Source organism: Rhopalosiphum maidis, chromosome 4 (genome assembly GCF_003676215.2).
Source record: "Rhopalosiphum maidis isolate BTI-1 chromosome 4, ASM367621v3, whole genome shotgun sequence".
In the NCBI taxonomy this organism is placed as follows: Eukaryota; Metazoa; Arthropoda; class Insecta; order Hemiptera; family Aphididae; genus Rhopalosiphum; species Rhopalosiphum maidis.
The window spans coordinates 11,497,815-11,520,263 of NC_040880.1; the positions used below are offsets into that span (position 1 = coordinate 11,497,815).

The following is a 22,449-nucleotide window of genomic DNA, read 5'->3' on the forward strand; positions in this document are numbered from 1 at the left end:
AACATAGAATATTTTATTAGGTAAATCAATCCATTATGCAAGCTATAATGCTATATATAAGGTATGTGGTATATTTATGGCCATTATATAAGCCAAATTACGAATCCAAATAATATTGTTATTTCTTTTATGATAAAAATATTAGGAGGATCATTGAGAATTTGCGATGATACTATTTTTATGGCATTTATAAACTATAATATCATATAAAAAAATAAAACCATCATGCAGATTTATGTTTAAAAACAATTTTAAATAATATTATTATACTTGCATTACTTTTTTATTGGTATGAGTAAATATGATTTATAATAATACCGTGGTTTTTTGAATATTTTTTTCCAAACTTATCTGGCTAGTTTTATCTAAATTCTTACAGTCTTTTTTCATATTCGATTATAAAAATATAATTAAATTATTTAAATATTATAATATTCTTCATACATCTAATTATATACTATAGGTATATCACGCTTTGATATAGCCGATATAGTAGATTATAACACATTATATTAACGTTTAGAATAAATATATGCCATATCGCCTCTAGTTATAAATCTATCATGAAACAAAAGTAAAATTTATGGCGTAAGTAGGTATAATGTAGGTATAACTATAAGGTCTTTACGTTGGTGGCTTCTATAATTTGTATAATCATAATTTGTTTTCATACACATAATTTATGTATAAATGATAATAATATAATATCGTGATTTATTATTGTTTCATCGTATTATACTAATAATCACTAGACTGTACAACCCTACAATATACCTATTTATTACAAGATATGATGCATGAGTAATCGTTCAGCAGAAAATGAAAAACTATAAAAAATAATAGAATAAAAAGTTAGAATTTATATTATTTTTCAGAAAAACCTGTGAATTCTTAAAATAAAAATGTATAATATAAATACATATATAATTAACAGGGAAAAAAATAATTTAAGGAGAACCGTTCCCTTAGAATCATTCTTAATGATAATTCATTTTTATTATATATGCTATTACTTATGTTATAACATAAGGCAACATAAGTAATGATATAATTTTAAATTATAAAATATTGTTGGTATCCAAACGTTACCAAATTAACTTTATTTTAAAGACAAAAATGAATGTGGTATTTATTTATTCACGTATAAGTAGAATAATTATTAAAGACTTAAAAGAAAAGGAAAATATAAAAATATCGATTTGAGGTCATATCAGGAATTATACTTTGTATTATACACTTATTAATATGTCACCAAACCAATGGCATATAAAAATTCTTCAAATATATTTCAAAAATATAATATACTGATTTCTTAGCATAATAATTACATAATAGGTACCATAACTAATAATAATAAATTATATAATTGTATATAATTTTGGATGTAGGTACCATGTTTTTGCACATGCAATGTAGTCATCATTAAAAGCAAACAAACTGAAATGTTTACCTGGCAGCATTATAGAACCATCCATTTTTCATTTTAATTAATATTCGTTGACTTTTTCGTTATCATTAATTGCAAAACATATAATTATGCAAAAAATGCTAAGTATGTAAATTCGTTCTATACATTTTTTTCTCCAATTTTTATTTTTATGTCTGAATCTTATATTAACAAGTTAAGTATAAAAATAATTTATTATTTTTTTGTCACCTTTAAAGTAACATTATAAATTAATAATTACTAATTAAATACTTATACCATTTTGAAGGAAATAAAATGGATTAACAACTTCTATGATACACGGCAATGTTTCCCAATCTATGAGTCACGACTTGCGGTGTTCGTAAACTAATAAGGCAACTATCTTGATTATTTTTTATGTATAAATTTAAATAAATATATGAAAATAATTTTAGCCGAAAAAAGACAAATGCTTAAGTTATGTTTTATTTGATACCTCTACGTATAATAAATAATGTAAAGTCTAACTAGTATTGTAGAATGAAGGACCATGGAGTAATAATTACTTAATGTGTAGTTGTAGTACATATACATTTTACAATGGATATCAATATATTATTAGCAACTTTTATAGTATATATCAGAATTATGGAAAATGTGTTGTCTAATCGGAAAAATGTGCTCTTAATACTGTCAATTTGGTATTGGTCGATAGTACAATTGAACAATGAGCAGTACCTAGAGACTGTAGGAGTAGGTATAAATGAATAGTGTTTTAGTTTACAATTAGAGGACTCATTTCTAAATATTTTAATTTAAAAATTATCTTTATATAAAACAGAATTTTATATTTATTATTCATTATTGTATTATATTAAAACTCAATGATAAAATTGCTTATAATACAAATTATTATTAATAAGCGGGGGGGGGGTTGTGTACCCAATAAACAGTAAATTTATGGATCACCATTAGAAGAAGATTAGAAAACACTGTTATATTGTAAAGGCGTCCAAATGTCTAATTTCAGTATTTTTTTAATGTTTAAGATGAAAAACGATCTACATAATATTAACTCCATAAATAGTGTCATTGCATAACTCTAAAACAAAAATAAAACTTATAATAATACATTTTAACTAAAAATTTATTTGATTTTACGAAATTTCTACAGTAATAATTTAATGTCTGTGGATAAATATAAGTATGACATAAATACATAAATATAATAATGCTATACATCACACAGAAACAGTTGTTTATACATCACATATTCGATGACATTACAGTAGGTGAATATATAAATATGAACTCGCCGCGTTTATACTTAAGAGATGGCTTGAAGTATATGTATACTCAAAATTGCTACAATTCGAAACATCCATCATCTCGCGTTGAGTGTGCTCTTTATACTTGTATGATATGCACAACTGGCCTCTCGCAAAAGAAAAGTGTGTTCTACAGACTGATGTGTGTATTCAGTTGAATGCCGACAGGCAAAACACAGGCAAGGCTCAAAAACCTGCGTATATGTAATGAATCAGATGAACCTATTTCACTAAATGTTCAAGGAAACACTTTCTCCAGTACTTTAAAGTGATCTTATGCACGAGTGTCCACACTACTGAAGAAAGTCCATTTAAATTTCTGTTCAACTAAACACCTCGTTATAACTCAAAATATGCACACATCCTATGGGCGCCCGCAGGGCTTTTACAATAATGTAAAAATCGTACATAAAGGTTCTATTGTATATTTTGTTTAAAAGTAATAATTTAATAAAAACTAATACATATCTACGATGATTAGCGATTTAATAATGTAGAAAGTAATTTTTTGGAGCGGGTCTTTATTATATCATACATACTATATTATTACCTAAAAATGGATACTAATCACAATTATTTTTTTATTTTTTTATTTGATACTTTTGATTTATTACTTACAAAAAAACCAATTGTTAAATATTTTTATACAACACATATTTTTAAACGTATAAAGATTATAATAACTAAATGTCTTGATGATATAACACTGGAAATCAAATAAAAACTGTTGAAATTTTATAGCAATATGTGAAAGTTGAGTATGGTTAAATATTCAAATAGAAAAAAAAATGGTTCTACAAATAGTATTCTTAAATGTGATTATTAGAATAATGATGTCGCTCTATCAAACAAATATATTTAAAGATTTTTTTTATGTGACATCAAAGTTATTTACAGCAGAACTTTATCAGCTAACTGGCTAAGGATATATCCTGTAAGCAATTTTTTATATGTAAATACCTATAAAAATGCCTATTATTATGGGCATTTATCGTTTGTATATTACTATATTGTTCATTTTTACTTTTTTTGTAAAACAATTGCACATCGTCAATTTTTGGATCAAACATAATTTGCACATCGTTTACCTTACGCTAAATTATCGTACATCATTTGTGCATTCATATGACAATAATATTTAATTTTAAACCAGAATTTAAATTAACCAGTTATTTTAATTACTTTGAATACCACTGTTGCGTTGCTCAGTAGGTATTTTAATGTACAAATGATGTACGATAATTTAACACAGGTAAACAGACAATTTCCAAACGATAATCGGAGACTATTATTACTTGTGATACAAAAAATAAACACATATATTGTGAATAGAGACAAATTGATGTAAAAAAAATTAATAAATAAAAATATTACAATAATAGTAATATAATTTAAAAAATTTAAATATAATATTAAAGTTATTTATATTATTTATCTTTTGTTATTATATCAAAAAAAAAAAATGTAATCAAAATGTTATGTAAAATATTAATTAATTGAAATATTTTGAGTGATTCCACGTAAAAATAATGTTTTAGTTTTAGTTTCATAACTTTGAACAGTTCTTAGATTTCGTTTATCTGCATCAATAAATTTCGATAATTTTTAGGGAGACTGTTATTGACTGTATTTTTATACTCACATGAAACAAAACTAAAACATATTTATTGTCAATTGAAATGGAATTAATAAAAATATTTCACTTAATTCATATTGTGTTAATAACATTTTGATTATGAAAATGTTAACATTTTTTAATTTTTTTTCCTTATAATTTTATTACTGATCTATTTTTGGCGTATCGTAATAAATCATTTTTTTTTTCATTTTTTATTTTTATTAATTTATTTTTTATTTTACGTCCGATTGTCCTTAAGTCCAAACGGTTCTTCTAATATAATAGAATTTCGAGGAGCAAAACTTTCAATTTGTCTTGTTCGTATTACTATTATTAGTTTAGTATTACTACTATTTTAATAGGTACTATTCTATTCATTTGATTTATTATAGGAGATAGTATATCTGCAATTGCAATAACCTCTACAAAAAGTAATTATAATAATAAAGTAGAATAATAGATGTATCAGTGGCGTACAGAAATGTCACTAATGAGACCTAGACCTCACATGAAAATCTTGGAGTAATAGTTTAATGGTTGGTAATTTTTAGTATAGTATGGTTAGAACTTAACTTTCTAATTAAAGATATTTCATAGGTATTAATTAAAATAGCTACAAAAGACAAAAAAAAGAAACAGAATAACATTTTTTTTTTATATATATAAAATGTATATTTTCAATGGGGTGGATGGGTGGGTGGAAAATTAATTTTGCCCACACGAAGAAAAAGTTCTGCACGCCACTGAATGTATATTCAATGGTGTACTAGAACATCGAGCATAATATTTTTATCATACTGGGAAATTAGTTTACATTATTATGAACTTACTTTTGATAATATAAATATAATAATTGATCCAATATGACAGCATGGATAGGTACTCAATTGAGATGTTTTTGCCATTTCCTTCAAATCATCTATATATTTACATTTCAATTTAGATACATATGTCAGATGTATAGTTATAGTTATGCAGTTATGCTCAATATGTTTAATCACAGTGACACAGTGTCATCTTATTTGTGAACGAGACTACAAGAATTGAATTACTTGGGTTATCATTCAAAATTGTGTTTTATTTATCACTCTGTGATAAATTATAAAACAATTATAAACTGTTAAACTTGACGAACAGCCAATAGGCATGTATTTTTATAAAATATCAATTATATTAAATATATTTTTAAAAATCTAAGAAAAGAAGCGATCATCACGTTGCACCCTATAAATCCAGCCCTAGTATACACATTACATAAGATACACTATATTTGTAGATACACTTAATTTCCCATCAATAAATCTTGGTAACACTACTGACAATCATAACTTCTTATAATTGTGATAGGTACAGCCATACAGAAGACCTGCAGGTTCAACTATTATAGTTTCATGCCACGGTAAAAAAAATGAACCATAAACAGTGGGCATCCCCCATTTGCGCCAAAATAAAAAAGGTATGTTTTTTCCAACTGCCCATTTGCGTCAAATTTTCTTAATTAATTAAAATAAAGTAATATATTTTTTTCTCAAATAATAATAATAATCAATACAATTTTATTTAAATCATAGTCTATTGTACGATTTTCATACATAGATATCATTCTAATCTTTATTGTACCTACCTAAATAAATGCAACTATTTGTACATATTCATAACGCGTTAATTTTTCGTTTTTATAATTCTTTATTATTGCTTTTAAAATTTTTTTTTATCTTGTTTTAACATGCGTAATCACTCTACGATCGTTCTTTTGACGAATAACGATACCTATATCCGATAACAGAGTACCTACATTGTACAACATAATAAAACTAAAAAAAAACTTATTTTCAGTCTTTTTACACAAACCCAATAATATACAAAGCAAGTAGCGCAACTACGGGGGTACTTCAGCACCCCCAGCTTTACTTTAAGCATCCCTAAATTCCACGTCTTTGTAATTTCAAATATCTATAGTTTTAACAATGTAATTTTATTTTTTAAGATTTTATTATCATTTATTTATTTTTTTCTGATCTTGCAAACCTACTGATTAATAAAATACATTGACTTATTAACTTTATAATAAGTGAATGATAAAATGTATATTATATTATCACCATTATAGCTTTGTAACAAAGCTTTAAAATCTTAAACTTAAACTTAAAGAAATAACTTTATTATACATTACAAATACGACGTCTATTAAATAAATGAATTAACCAATTAATTAATTTAAAGTGTTTATGCAGGTAAGTTTGACGCAAATGGGCTGTACCCAAGACGAATTAATATTTTTTGGCGCTAATGGATAACCCCCATAAACTGTAATATAAATTATTGTGTGTATCAATTGTTATTTTACCATTAAAAATTTTAAATGGCTACTGTAATTAAAACTTTTAATGAATTTAATGTTAATACTGCCCAACTAATACAAACAGCAAAAGTTGTTATTTTAACTTTGTTAATTTTAATGTGTTATATTCGATAATTATTCTTTGGTTAGGATAATTAAAGAAATAAAACAAAAACATAACATAATAGGTATACAAAAATAATTTATGTGTAAATAAGGGAGAAAGAAAAAAACATTTTGGTGATTAAATCATGAATAATACCCAAAAATGTTTATAAAATTATCTCAATGAAAATATAACAAACACATACAGGTATTTTGAAAAAAAATTATCACTAACTTCCATTTTTTATACATATACAGGATGGACAATTTTCAGCTTAGGTCAGCGCAGTCGCGTTAAGTGTTTTGATGTTAAGTTTAGAAGTAATGATAAATCAAGGCTTACAAAAAATATGATTCTGAACTAAGCTCGGTTAAAACTTCTGTACATGACGTTTAAATGTCGAATCTCTGCACTGTAGGTTTCCAGTTTCTTAGAATAAAATTATTGAGAAAAATGATCTACCTATACAAATTCCTGGTCAAACCAAATTTTCTATCAATAAACATAATCATTTTTTAAAACTGCTGTTTGGAAGGAGCACATGCATTTTACTCGAAAAAGTTATTCACAGAATAATTATGATATTCCAATCGAGGATATGAAAATAAATCGAATAATATAAATTATACGTTTTAATATGTTATATTATACAAAACTTTATGTATCGAGATACATAGTTTGAATGTATCTTCTATTGGGTATTTAAATATGTACCTAGTATCTTTTTATGATTAATAAGATACTAGATACATTTAAAAAATATGTTTCGTATTTCATTTATGTATCACTGATACAGTATCAGTTTTACTAATTGCCCAATAAGTAATAATATGTTTTAAGATTAGATTAAAGTAACTCTGGTGTCTGACGATAATATTATATCAGCGATATTTTATATATATTTTATAGACTGTAAATCTTTTTACCTATTATTTCGTTTGTCTATTATTAGTATTATTATTTCAAGCGTATCAAATGTAATTTTAAATTATATTGTTAATGATCAATACAAACCGTATTATTATACATTTATAAGCTATAATATAATAATATAAATGACGTATGATCAAATTTAACGTGAGAAAATTGTATCCAAGGTAAATTAAGAAATTAATAATAATAAATAAATATATTAAATATCTTGTATCTTATACGTATCTCAGATACATGTATCTTGTATCTAGTATCTTTAAAAAATGTTATAGTATTTTGTATCTTGTATTTAGATATTAGTTATAAATGTATATTGTATCTTGTATTTAGATACTTTTTTTGAGATATCTTGCCCAGCCCTGTGTATGCCTAATACCTATATAAGTAAATAATATCATAATTCTTTATTTTGTTTAAAATAGTCTTTAAGCTACATGTGCTATATTGTTAAAAGTTTAAAAAAATTACTTTCTGGTTCGATGTTTGTACGCGGGTAATTTGTTACTTTATGGTTTTTACCACGGTTATGCTGTTATAGCTATGTTGTACAAATTGTTTATACCTTACACCCGTGATAAGATACCTAATTGATAAGAAAAAATATTCGGCTTCGTTAGTCTTAGTTCATTAGTCGATGTTTTTTTAATTATTTTCGTTCAGTATAATATAACTATTATACAATAAACCATAAACAATCATAAATAATTTTTCATTTTAATTACTCTTTAAATAATTATTCACATCGCAAATATTTGGAATTTATCTTACTTATTCCCGATAATCTGTAATATAATCATGTTTGTTTTATTCGAAATATAAGATTATTCGTTTATAATAACTTATAATGGCTAATCATTATGATGTTCCCAATTGGTGAGGATTGTTTACATACAACTTTTATTCTTAAGAATGAATCAACATATTTTGACTGTTTAATTGGTGTATTACGTAGATGAATATAAAATGTTATTTATTTATTTGTTTTAAGGGCCGGTAAACCTCCTGTAGGCTTACACTTGGATGTATTAAAAGGAGACAAATTAATTCAAGTGAGTTTAATTGTGTTTATAAAACTTTGCAATTGATTGAAACTTTATTAAAATGTTGATATTCTGTTATTCAGAAATTGATGTTGGACCAGAAAAAGTGTTATTTATTTGGACGCAATGCACAAATGAGTGACTTTTGTATTGATCATCAATCATGCTCAAGAGTTCATGCTGCATTTGTCTATCACAAACATTTAAATAGAGCGTTTTTAGTTGATCTTGGATCTAGTAAGTTGGGATTACTATGGTGCTGTCATTCAATAAATTATTTATATTTATTATTACACTGGAATTTTTAGATATAAATTTACTTTATAGTTTACATGCTCCAAAAATCAATTGAATAAATTAACAATTTACCTACAAAATGTATTATTTCTATGATTATTCAGTAGGAATTCTATTTGATTAATTATCAAATTGATATAACACGTTTTAATTTATTTATTTTAATACCTTTTAAAGATCATTTATTGATTAATTTAAAATGTATTTTATACACTTATCTGATATATTTCCGGAATTGTCTATGCCCAGTGTCATTCTTCACAATGTAAAATTATTCGAACTAATATAGAGTTTATTGAATGACAGCCAGTTAATATTGATTTTTATCATCATTTATTTAATTATTTATTTTTAATTCAATTTAGCTCATGGTACATACATTGGTAGCATTAGAATTGAAGCCGATAAACCCACTCAATTACCAATAAATAGTCAATTCCATTTTGGTGCGTCTACTCGAACATACATTATACGAGAACGTCCTCAGTCTACATCAGCTTTTGGACCTCGTCCGATTATGGACCAGTTAGAGAGAGAATCTGATCATGCATCTAGTTTATTAGGACTACCAGAAACTGATCTTGAGCTTGATGTATGTTTACATAATTTAAATTTAAATTCCATGAATATCTTAACATTTGTATTACAGAATTTGACTGAATTTAATACGGCACAAAATCGACGTATATCGATGCTTGGTATATCAGATGATGCATTGAAAACAAAACGAAAACGTACAAGGGGAGTCCATTTTAATGAAGATGAGCAGATAATTAATCCCGAAGATATTGATCCATCAGTTGGTCGTTTCAGAAACCTAATAAGGACTACTGTCATACCAAATAAAGTAAACATTTTATCAAATATTTTAATTTTACCATACAGACATTTATATTTTTTATATTTTATAGAAATTCAAAGATGGAATGGGTTTTGCTATTGACCAAAATAGTGCTAATGGTCAAAATAAAAACTACATGAAAAATATGATTCCTGGTGCCCATCTACATAATTCACTTTACAGTGATATTCCTGGTTAGAATTAATTAATTTTTTTTTAATTGAATTTTATGATATTTATTATAGTTACTTAATTATAATTTTTTTTATAAAACATTACTTACTAGGTCCAGATGGTGACAATAAGCAACATGGATTTTTATCATCCATTGGTAATCGTCTTGGTATGAATTTACCAAACCCTGCGCCAGACGTTGATATTAACCCTAGTATAGAAGAAATAGCAGTTCCCAATCCAGTCGTATCTGAAAAAGTTGAACCCGCTTCAACAGAACCCAAAAAGAAAAAATATGCAAAAGAAGCATGGCCTGGGAAAAAAAATGCACCAGCATTGCTTGTTTAAAGTATTTATACGTTTTTTTTTTTATAACTTGTCCGTTTTTCAACATACAGTTTGGAAATTAAATATTTTTTAATTATTTACCAATAACTCTTCTTAACATTTTTACTTCTGTAAAAATAATTTGAATTACTATCTTACTGAATATTAGCTGTTTATAACTATATAAGTATATATGTTTGGAATTAATAAAATGTGTAATGTTGTATAACTATGTGAACTTTCTTGTATTATTTATAATTTATAATAACTATAAAATTGTGGCCCATTGTTAGTCTTTTTTTTTTCTGTTAATTATTCTATGTACAACAAATTAGTTTTCCAATGATATTTTAATATACAATAAAAGACCATAAAGTAACTTAATAATTAGGTCAACACCTGTAAAAGTTTAATTTTTTTATGAAATTTTATCCATTAAATCTTTAATACATTACATTAAATATTTAATGGCATAGTTTAACGAATAAGAGCTTTTAAATATGATTAATCATATACACCCGTCTGAGATGAATTCCTATTATAAATCATAAAATTAATTACTTTTTTAATTAAAATTGAAATAATCAAATAAATAAATATTATAAAAGGTCTGAATAAATATGTTATGCAGCTTATTACCAATATACAAAAGAAAAAATCTTACAACAACTAAGCAACTTTGTCAAATAGTACTACTTTTCTCAATATTTTAAATTATAAACTTTAATTTTCATTGAAAACTGTTATTTTGTAGTTTTATAAAAAGTTATTCATACTACTGGGTAGTTATCTTATACTTTTTGTTTAAATGTGTACATAGAGAAGAAAAAATGGAAAATTATTAAAATTGAAATATCTTTCTTATTTATTGTAAGTCTTATGTTCTATATGATTTTCACAAGTTTATAATTTTAATACATGTGTAATGAGTATCAAACATTGTTACAACTGAACGATTACAGCAATAAAATTGTCCCTAAATATCATTGTATTTAAAATAATTGTGTTCAACTAAACTGTATAATAAAATATGTGTATGCTAATTGCTAACTGCCAGCTAATGTATCCAGGTACCTGTTATTGGATTAAAAAAATAAAAACATCACTTTTTAAGATTAAATGTATTTTGTTAAATATACTGAAAGAGTATACAATAATAATCAATAGTTATGGTATAAATTATGGAAGACAATAGCAGTCTTAGATAAAACAAAATAATGCTCGTGTTGTATATAATATTTACTTATACTTAAACATAACAAAGATTATAATAAATTAATTGAATATACTTTAAGTAGGTATTTAAAAGTGAATATATTATTATTACAAATTATCATAATATGATGAAACGGTTTCTCGATAAACAAGCTACTAACAATATTTTAAAGTGTATGTAATTCACATTTTTCTCTTCGATCGTTAGTATTAATTATTATAAACATATGAATATAAAACAATTGTTTTAATTGAAACTACCTACTTATTCTTAAAAAAAAAAAAACTTGGTTAGTTTTGTATAATAATAATAATAGTTATGTTATAACTCGTCAAAATATTGTATTATGTAAGTAAATGCTTACAAATAATACAAGTATATTAACATGGTTATAAATTATTATGACAATATAATATAATAATAACGTAGGTATAATTATTTTGACTATTACTATAGGTGGTTTGTTTTTTTTTTTGGAAGACTTGCAATTGACATTATTTAACAATTAAGCACTAATATAATATAATAGTATATATGTTTCTTATCCGCTGTATAAAGATGTCTGGGATCCAAATGGATTTATATCATTCGGTCAGAACCATTTGAAAACCAAACATCAACAACATTTAGAATCGTTTTTATAATGGAAGACAATAAATTGCTACAAACAGCACAATTTTAATGTTACAATATCAATGATACATAAACGGTTGTACTTAATTAATATAATAATAATATAAACATTACATTTATTATTAAAACGATAATTTAACATTTTCACCACCAAACATTCTTGTCATCAAAAAATTTCAATTTCAAGAATAAATTGTTTGGTAATGTGGGCTTACAAGCCCTGGAAGACAAATGTTGTTTATCACAATATCAATTACATATATATATATATATATATATATATCGGAAGACACAAACTACAACGGTCTAACCGTCGTTTTCAAAAAATTGCTTTTATACTTTTTACATAATATACCTAATATATTATATAGGTAGTTAAAATCGAATACTAATATTAATTTTCATTATAGTTTAAAAAAAATGTAAAAATCGCATAACTAATTGTATTACTCCCTACCAGTTTATAGTATTAATAATATCGTCTAAACGTATTTGACACTGGATTAATATTTGGTGTATATAATATAACGAGGATAGGCGATCGCTAAAATCTCGGGTGTACACACCTGTCGGGTTGGCGACTTTATTAAGTATATAAATAATCGTAGTCTTCAAACCGCAATAACAACAATAATGATAGTAAATAGTTATATATAATAACAATAATCATATAACGTACGGAATGTTTAAACGAGATTTGTTTTCAAAAACGGGTACCGCAAAATATCGAAATGATAAATTACGAATACGCATTAGATCTACGGTTCGTAAACGGAAATGACGAAATACTTTTTAATTTTTATATCCAACTAAAATTTAGTTTGCAAGTAGGTAACTAGTCGTACAGTAGTGGGTAGGTAACTACGTGCCTATATTGTTTGTAAATATAAGTAGTGCCTGTCGCAGTGACACGGTCCGAAAACCCGTTCGTCGTCGGTCGGTCGTCTGCAAAAAACTTCGGGTGCGCCTGCAATAGTAATAAATATATCGAGGAACATAGGCGGGCGCGGTGGATAAGGATAAAATAACGTGTCGCTGGAGTTTGAGGACTGGGGCAAACGCGGTGGGTCGTGCAGCGGAGGTGGGTGCGTTGGTCGCGGGTAAACGGGGACGTGGGTGCCGGAGACGACTGGGGGGGGGGTAGGGGGCCGCTCAGAACGGCAACCCTATCTGGAACGCTTTGATGATGGCCGTGCCGGAGTCGTAGACGCCGATGACGCCGAACAGGCAGCCGAGGAATATGACGAAACAGTTGAACATGATGGTGCGCCACTCGAGCGAGTCGCCCTTCAGCTTGAGGTGGAAGTAACACGGCCATATGAACGACAGCATGGTGCCGGTGAAGCTGCCGATGAAGCCCATCAGTATGGCGAAGTGCGGTATCGATATGGCCATGAACACGGTGCACAGGATGATGGCCACGCGGAACGCCAGGCCCCAGACCTTGAGCTCGCCGTCCACGTGCCAGATGCTCGGGTACGGCGTGGCGGGCGGCCCGATGAAGAAGGACTTCTCGAGTATGTCGCACGCCGCGTAGTACGGCAGCGGATACGACAGCAGCACCTTGACCACCAGGAACACGTTGACCAGTCCCTTGAACGCGGGCGAGTGCAGGTTGTTGGTGATCACCTGCTGCGTGTCGTTCTGGAACGTCAGGAAGCACACGTAACCGAACAGCGACTTGAATAAGCCGGCCGCGATGTGGCTCCACTCCAACATCCAGTCGAACTTTGACCGGTCGGACAGGTTGCCCTCGAGCGTGGGCAAGAATATCTGCGACGTGTAACTGAACACGATCATGCCCAGCGATATGGGGAAGTTCTCCACGTCGATGGTCCACTTCACCTTGCTCCAGCCCCAGTCGGGCAGCTCCAGCACGCAGTAGCCCAGTATGATGATGTTGATGAGTATGTGCGACATGGTGCACCAGAAGCTGAGCAGCGACACGTGGTGCAGGTGCTTGAGGAACCCGAGCGGTATGAGCAGCACGCCCGTGATCATCATCCAGCTGCGCGTGTCGATCACGCCGTCCGGGAACGTGCCCTCCATCAGGTCGCCGCACGCCACCACGTACAGTATGCACGTCATCAGCAGCTCGATCATCTGGGCCACGTTCACTGCCCGGGCGCCCCACACCGGACCGAAACACTCCCGGGCGATCGACACGTACGAGTCGCGGACGCGGACGCGCTGGCCCGTGTTCAGGTCGAGCTCGTAAAGGCACTCCACCAATATCTTGCCCGTGTAACAGCATATGTACGCGATGCCGACCATGGCCACGATCGCCCAGTAACCGCCACGCAGCACGGCGAACGGCAAGGACACCACGAACATTCCCTGCGCGGGTCAACGTCAATATTATTAGTATATATACATTCTATATTGTACTGTATATTATATCAGTGGCGTACCCTGGATTTTTTTAGGGGGGGGTGTCATAAATCATAATTATGTGCATGAATTGACATGAATTTTTTTTTTTTTTTTGTTGTCATCGTTTCATCACTTGAACAGATACTTATTTTTAAGGTGGGTGTCGTATCTCTCTAACACCCCCCTCCCTGCGTACGCCACTGTATTATATAAGTATATATTATGTTAGCTACTAGGTGGGTCCGTTACCGGACTATAATATTAAAATATAGTCAGTCGGTCGATTACCGCAAGCAGTGCATATAATATATAATGTGGGTACATGAAAATGTATTATTTATTACTAGGTATATTATTGTATGGGACTCAAAAATTCTAGGAGTTAGGTACGTGCTTTTCTGTATAATGTGCGGCTTACGGCATAGCAGATCGCGTGTGCTAGAAATCCGTTTTATGTATACGAGTACTACTACGAGTTTAAAAGTTAAAAATTAAAAATCTCCATTTCTTCGTTGTTATGCAAAAATTACATATTTGATTTTTTCAAAAAATAAAAATTATATTTTCATTTTTATGACTCGCTTATTACTCTTTACAGTATACAACTCAATAAATATATTGAAAGTAATTTTTGTCCATACTATTTTGGTAAGTACCTACTGATAATATTTTTTTGGTTTAATAATTAACGTTGTCAAACACAACCCGTATCCCATAGGTAGTTATCTACAGTGTAGATTCTACACATCATTCATTTCAACAAATCGTTCGTATTAATTTTTCATTTATTTTATAAAATAATGTTTAATATATTAACAACTCGAAAATGCAGCCAAATTCCTTAGACGCCGGGACTCATTTATTAATAAAAAGAAATAGTCGACAATGTTAATATATATAATAAATGTACAAATTTTTAGGTCCTACAACTTCCGAACCCTAATTATTAAATAATTAAATTATTTATTATTATATTTTTATTTTTATATTATAATTGTTATTAAATAAATATTATATATGGAAATATAGGTAGAATTACACATAATATATATTATGATGAAGACTTCTTATCGCCCTGCAATACAGTCAAATGCGTTTTAGCGATTCAACTTGCAACGATTTGGTTACGCACAATATGCGTATTTACATTAATTTTCCGCCGTTCTGCTAATTGAATCCCTCTTTTCAACCTCTTCCCAAATTAACATTTTATATATTCGTGTTATTAAATTGCGTGTTTTTAATTTATAAGTAGGTATAGGTTGTAGGTATACTGGATAACAACCGTGTGTTCGACATTTTTTGATAGCAAACCTCTATTACTCATTCTTTTTATATTTTTCTTGCTCGACTTCAGCAACACAAAATATGTTGCAGGACTTATCGTTTTTCATTTTTACGCCTCGTATATTTTTTTCTAATCTGAGTTAAGTTACTAAATAGGTATAATATATATTATATAAAAAGTTGCATAACGTTACAACTTACAATATAGAAACACTCGAGTACTCCGAGTACTATTGTCTATTAGTTATTACCATATCCTGTAACATTTCGATACATTTTTATAAATTGTAGAAGTCTAAATTTGTATTTTGACGTTGCATTAAATTAGAATAACAACTTTATCTTCTAATTATAAAGTTTATACACAATACGCGCCGCACTAATATTTTCAAAACTGATCATCGACCCACCAAGTGTCCCAAAACAAAATTAGATTTTCCACACCGTTATCGTACAAAGTTTTACGCCAAAAGACAAAAGTTTTAGAAGATTTATTTGATTTTTACACTTTACATTGTTGTTTGTCGTGTCACACATTTAGCAAACAGCAGTTTCGAAATATAATTTATAACTTACCTACTTACACCATTTGAATACTTATTTGATAAACAAATATGTATTTACAAGGATTTGTAACCAGTGTGATTTAATTGTGCTGTTTTAATAAAAGAATATAATTAACAATTTAATTATATATTACATAAATACATAATAATTACGTGCTATTTAACTCAAAAGTAAAAAAAAAAAAAAATAGTGCGGTTAAAAAATATACTGTGATTATAACTTTTTTGAAAAATAGTGCATACTATAATAGTATAATGATAAAATAAGTGTTGACTATTATTACACAGTGCATGTGAATGTTAATTATTATCCGAACTCACTTACAATTACTATTCGTAAAATGTGATCACGGTGTAGCTCGTCAATTCACCTAAAATAATGTTTTCGAAGATCTTAACCATTTATGTTATATATAAATATAATAATATGTTATAATTTATAGCTTCTAAGAGAAAAGCGAAAAATTGAAGTAATTAATAATTACATACTAATCACTTGATATTATATATAAAATATACTGAAATGAAAAATTTTAAAACAGCTTAATATTTATAAGGGATATATAATGAATACAAATATATTTTTATTTGTATCGTTTACACGTATATAAAAAGAGAATATATTATGAAATTGTATATTTACTATACACTATTTAAATTTAAAAGCTTCTTTATGTTAAGGTCTTTAATATTCAGATATGCACCTTACAACATTACATTTTAAATAAACCTTCTTTTACGTTTTTGGGAAATAACCTATTATAGAAGTACTTCTATCCAGTTATTTTACTACTATACACTACCATTTTTTTTAAAAACATATTTTAAGGGCTGTAAGTTGTAACTAGTTAACATACATTTTTTTTTAGTCTATTTGTTATTTGCTACTACACGCTGTATGTGCTACTGCGCACAAAAATAAGGACTGCTTTTACCTTGCTGTTGGAACTCAGTGCCAATAGTCTGTCATTTCAAAATTCCATATTTAAATACATTGTTTGTATAGTGCCTAATAGGAATATGTTAAATTAACACGTTGACTTAAATTATATTTTATCGTCAATCAGCAGGAGAAGAAAAATAATTATTTTTGATAAATACTGATAGGATTTCAAGTTTACAATTTACAGCTATAGGCTGATATAGCGTATTGACAATTTTTTGAGCCATTTTACTGTCCCATCGAATGATTGACGATAAAATAACAAATCATTTCGTTGAAATAAGCATCATATTTCGAGGTCTATAGTAAGTTATTATACTACCTAGTATAATTATACTCATTTGGCCCGTATGATTTTGATTTTGTTTTTTATATTTTCAAGAATCTATTTTCTACAAGAAAAACGATTTCAAGATATAATGATATAGAAGAGGTAAAAGTGAATTTATGAAATGTGAACTTGGAACCTTAACTTCGAAATAAAATCTTGTGCTCGGTATTAGGTAGGGCCGTTGGAGAATAAAATTAAAATTAATAAAAACATTCGTATATATATTGTATATATATAGCAGGTAAATGGTCTTTACAATATTCTACGAGGTGTGTATGTGTATGGTGCTTGGTAATATTATATTTTGTGTTCAAACGCCGCTTAAAAACAATCTCGAAGACTCGGAGACGACTCAGCGCAGGCGGTATAAATAAAACTACCCGGAGACGTCTCTAGCAACCCCTATATTTTGCGTCTCGCCCGGCACCCCGTCTATATTATGCACAAATAATTATAATATATGATCCTAAACAATAATTATTCACCAATCGTTATCATCATAGACGTGCCATCGTCGTATTTATATACCTGTATGGCGTTGGTTACGTTCCACGCTGCTTGCCATTCGTCGATCTTGTGCCGTCCGCGGCCAAACTCTCCGCCGCCTGATGAGTCCTCATCGAAGCTGCCATCGTCCATGCTAAACGCTTGCGGCGTCCTCTTGACGACACCATCGCCGTCTACGCCTCCGTCGCATTTCTCCACGCCACCGTACGACGACAGTTCCGAGTTGCACGTGGTCCGGAACGGGTTCGTGTCCGGTTTGGTGCCACCCTGCAACCGGTTCCGTTCGGCGTCCCCGCCATCCGCCGCCCCGGTTCCGGCAGACGTCGTGGCCCCCGTCGCCCGGTCGCCGCGGCGTTTCATGATAGCTTCCACGCACGGGCTGTCCTCGGGCACGTACGCCTTGACGGCGGCCCACACTACGTTCATGGCGGCCCCGAACGGTGGCACGTAAAACCGACCGAAATTGGCCATCGACAGCCGCTGCAACTGCGGTGGCGACCCACCTACCTATACGCGACGACTGCAACCGCTGCAGCGATAATATCTGCTGCACTTGCGCGCGCTGTTGCCTCGGCCCTATTAATTATATTATGATAAAGGTACGGCAACACGCGTGTGTATTACGATGCCTGTCGAAAAGACGAGTTGAGAGCGAAAGAGAGAAACGAGATTTTATAAACGAAAATTATTGGTAAATTTAATGTGCAGCTAGGTAGGCTCTATATTATTGTTATTATTATAAAGACGTTATTACTACAGTCAACGCCACCGCCGGTGCCACCGTTTCCAATGCCGATGTAATAGTGGTCGCCGCCACCGCCGTCGCCACTGTACGCATATTTTTCCTGATCGGCCGGTAAAACGTGATGACCGTGGCTGCAATACTCGTGGGTTGAAAAACAAAAACCGAAAATCAAAACGAAGACGAAAGCGGTGTAGGATATAACTTAACGGGGGAAAAAAAAAAATACACGCGAGCCGTGTGTCCTCGCGGCGCAGAGCGGAAACGATTGGGAAACCAAGCACGGGTTGGCCGCGGGAAGGGGTTGGTGGCCGGGCGGCGGCGCGGATCGATGAAAAGCGGGCGACCGATCTCTTCGCGCCATCTCCGACCCACCACCACCCATCAGGGCACAACGCATTCTGGTGACAAAATGCACTGTATATCAGTAGAGGTGGGTCCGAGCCCGGATCGGTCTGATCTATATAATATTGTTGTTAGATAGGTACCCATCACGCGGAAAACGCGTATCGTGTATTGGCGGTATTATATACAATATAATATAATACAATATAATATTATTATACCGCAATTCCGATTAGTGAAATTAAGCGTAATATACTAAATTAATTCTAAACATGAAATTATTAAGTTATTCGAACATTTCTACTCTAGAAAAGGTTTAATAATTATTAAATAAAAATAATTTTAAAATTAATTCCAAATAAATGTGTATTAATATAATATTATGCATCTACATTTATTTAATAACATATACTTTATTGTTATTATTATGTATCAAAATTGAAAAAAATTCTCATACTTGTAAATAGCTTAAAGGCAATTCAGAAATGTTGAACATTTTATCATAAAATTAAAACGATAATATAAACATTTGGTGAGAATTACAAGTATCTATTGCAGTTACTTTATTTTAAAATACGAATAATTTTTTAAGAAGAAATAATTATTTTACAAGTGAATATCGAACATCGTAAATTTTGTATTTAAAATACTCATCAAAAATGAATTTGGCTTCCCGGTATAATTTTTTTTATGTATAGGTTGAAAAACTATTAAAGAAACTTGATTACATTTTTAAATCTTAGCCCTGAAGTAAAAATTGAAAAATTGTATGAATTTCTATAACTTTATAAAATATCAAAAAATATTTTTTTTTTTATAGTTTCTTACTTACAAAATAATTTCCTGTTTTTCGCGATTTTTATGAATTTTGTCATAATTCCAATTTTAAACGCTTAAAAAATATTCGTGACAATAAATTTTCGTTATTTCTGATTAAGAAATAAAAAATCCGTGAAAAGCTTCGTATTCAATTTTCAAGAATTTCTACTCAGCAAATAATTTTTTAACCAACTTAATATGAAATAAAAAACTAAAAAAAATTGAAATTTACTATACCACCAAATAACCAAAATATTTCGAATATTTAATTGTACCTATATAAATATTTTATGAAAATTTCAAATATCTGCGGTTGTTCGTTTGTGAGTTATTTCAGACACAAAATCAATCTTGTCGAAAATTGTATTAACGTAAAAATGTCCATTTTCCTTAATTTTTTATTAGCTTTTCCCAATTATAAAAATAAGTCCTGTGAATTTCCTCTCTAAAGTACAAACTAGATCCAATTTGATATCCAAGACCACTCTAGTTTTTCAAAATCGAAACATTTTATTGACAACTTATCGTATACTCGTCCACAACAAAAAAAAAGACATATCAATTAATTCATCATTATTGTAAAATCAATAGATTCATTGTTCCACTCAGAATCTAATATGAAATAGGTAATAAAACCAAAATTATCTAATAAATAATAATTTATTAATAGAAATATTTATAGGTACTACATATTAGGTATATTAATTAATATTATATATTAAGATATCCAATATTCCATGTTTCTATATAGGTACTTAACTACTTAAGTACGTATATATAATTATACCTACACAAGGCTAAATCCTGCATAGTTTGTATTGCATAGTCATATAGGTATCTACTTGACTCATAAGTCATAATTCGTGTAGTCGAATGGTAAAAATGTATACCATGCTTTAACAAGTTTAACATCATATCTTTAATTAAGTATAGGAATAGGTACTTAATCAATGACTATACTTCAAACTTATAGTAGTTGGCTTACTTTAATTTCCTCTCTTTAATCAACTATTTCTTTACTTGTTTAATAGTCTGTTTTACGTAGGTGAACGAAACAAATCAAATTAATATTTTATTAATTCTATGCCTAATACAGGTACCTATCTAAATTGTATCTAATGTATGTTAATTCATGGCGGGGAGTAAAACAATTATAGTTAATAATATTGTACAAGACTTGTTTAGTTGTTTAAATATTCAACAATTGTGTATAACCACAAAATAAATAAAATAATAAACTAAATGTACCTATAGGCATTAAAATGCATTCAGTTTATATAAATACCTATATGATAAGTTGATAAGTATATAGCTATTAATTTATTGTGTGTTACCTATTTAAAATATATAGGTAATAACAAAATACCTATAGAATATTTGATTAAAATTACATTTTTTATTTATAGTAATTATCACTAAAGGAATATTATGGTTATACATTACGGAAAGGGGCAGAATACATTTTGAGTGAAAATGAACCCGGTAACATTTTTTGAAAAATTGTAAGAGGAAAAGACAAATTTACCTATCTAATAATAGAATGCAGGAAAATCGATTGAAAAGTATATAAGTATCAGTATGTATGTTGAAAATAATTTAATAATATTGAGGTTTGATACCAAAGAATAGTTATGAACAACTAAGTAACTGAACCAACAAGACACAATCAATAGAGAATAGTAATTATTAATTAGATATCTAAATAAGAAAAACTACAGTCTTTATGAGAATCAGAATTTCTAGAGAAAAACATATTTGTATAACATATTTACTTATCCGTGTTCTGTATTTACCATAAAAAACTTCCTAATCTAGTTCCGTCACATTGATCAATAGTAAATGGCAATCATATAACATATATTTCATCATATTAATTATTATTATATAGTTATATTATACTTAAACATTTCATAATTGTAAGATATATAAAGATTAAGTATATAAATTATATTATAAGGTAATATGTACCTATAATATGATGCTGTTGGTTACTGGTTTGGGTGGGGGGGGGGGTGAACAATATACACAGATGTTTGAAATTATAACGGAAAATTATGAACAATTAAAATATTTATTTGCATATAATATTTAATTATTTCTATTAAAATAATTTTAATTTATGAAATATATGGTAATTTTTATTTCTTAAATTATATTCTATAGTTGTAATGTAGTATCATAATTTATATTAATTATAATAAGTTGTATAATTCATCAAATTGAATTTAAAGGTCTTATTTAATACACTTAGGTTTGTTAAAAAATAATTTTGTA

At 29.1% G+C, this 22,449-nt stretch overlaps 2 protein-coding genes across 2 annotated transcripts; one reads left to right on the forward strand and one right to left on the reverse strand.

The window, feature by feature from the left end:
- Nucleotides 1-8,375: 8,375 nt before the first annotated feature.
- LOC113548717 (nuclear inhibitor of protein phosphatase 1) lies at nucleotides 8,376-10,659 on the forward strand. The gene is made up of 7 exons (XM_026949751.1): nucleotides 8,376-8,607; nucleotides 8,723-8,783; nucleotides 8,858-9,011; nucleotides 9,437-9,663; nucleotides 9,721-9,918; nucleotides 9,983-10,106; nucleotides 10,199-10,659. Exons 1-7 carry the CDS (start codon nucleotides 8,579-8,581, stop codon nucleotides 10,432-10,434), a joined length of 1,029 nt encoding a protein of 342 aa, XP_026805552.1. The 5' UTR covers nucleotides 8,376-8,578; the 3' UTR covers nucleotides 10,435-10,659.
- A 1,383-nt stretch (nucleotides 10,660-12,042) lies between these two features.
- Nucleotides 12,043-19,314, reverse strand: LOC113561253 (vesicular inhibitory amino acid transporter). Its single transcript, XM_026967566.1, has 2 exons — nucleotides 18,291-19,314; nucleotides 12,043-14,599 (listed from the first exon to the last, which is right to left on the reverse strand). The coding sequence occupies exons 1-2, from the start codon at nucleotides 18,738-18,740 to the stop codon at nucleotides 13,415-13,417; spliced, it is 1,635 nt and encodes a 544-aa protein (XP_026823367.1). The 5' UTR covers nucleotides 18,741-19,314; the 3' UTR covers nucleotides 12,043-13,414.
- Nucleotides 19,315-22,449: the final 3,135 nt, after the last annotated feature.

Excerpts from the sequence above, each read along its gene's own strand:
- LOC113548717 (XM_026949751.1), top strand. The coding sequence starts at position 8,579 with ATGGCTAATCATTATGATGTTCCCAATTG. Across the intron at positions 9,664-9,720 it reads AAACTGATCTTGAGCTTGAT|AATTTGACTGAATTTAATAC; the intron begins GTATGTTTACAT and ends TTTGTATTACAG. Across the intron at positions 10,107-10,198 it reads ACTTTACAGTGATATTCCTG|GTCCAGATGGTGACAATAAG; the intron begins GTTAGAATTAAT and ends ATTACTTACTAG.
- LOC113561253 (XM_026967566.1), bottom strand. The coding sequence starts at position 18,740 with ATGGCCAATTTCGGTCGGTTTTACGTGCCACCGTTCGGGGCCGCCATG. Across the intron at positions 14,600-18,290 it reads ACGTAACCAACGCCATACAG|GGAATGTTCGTGGTGTCCTT; the intron begins GTATATAAATAC and ends TGACCCGCGCAG.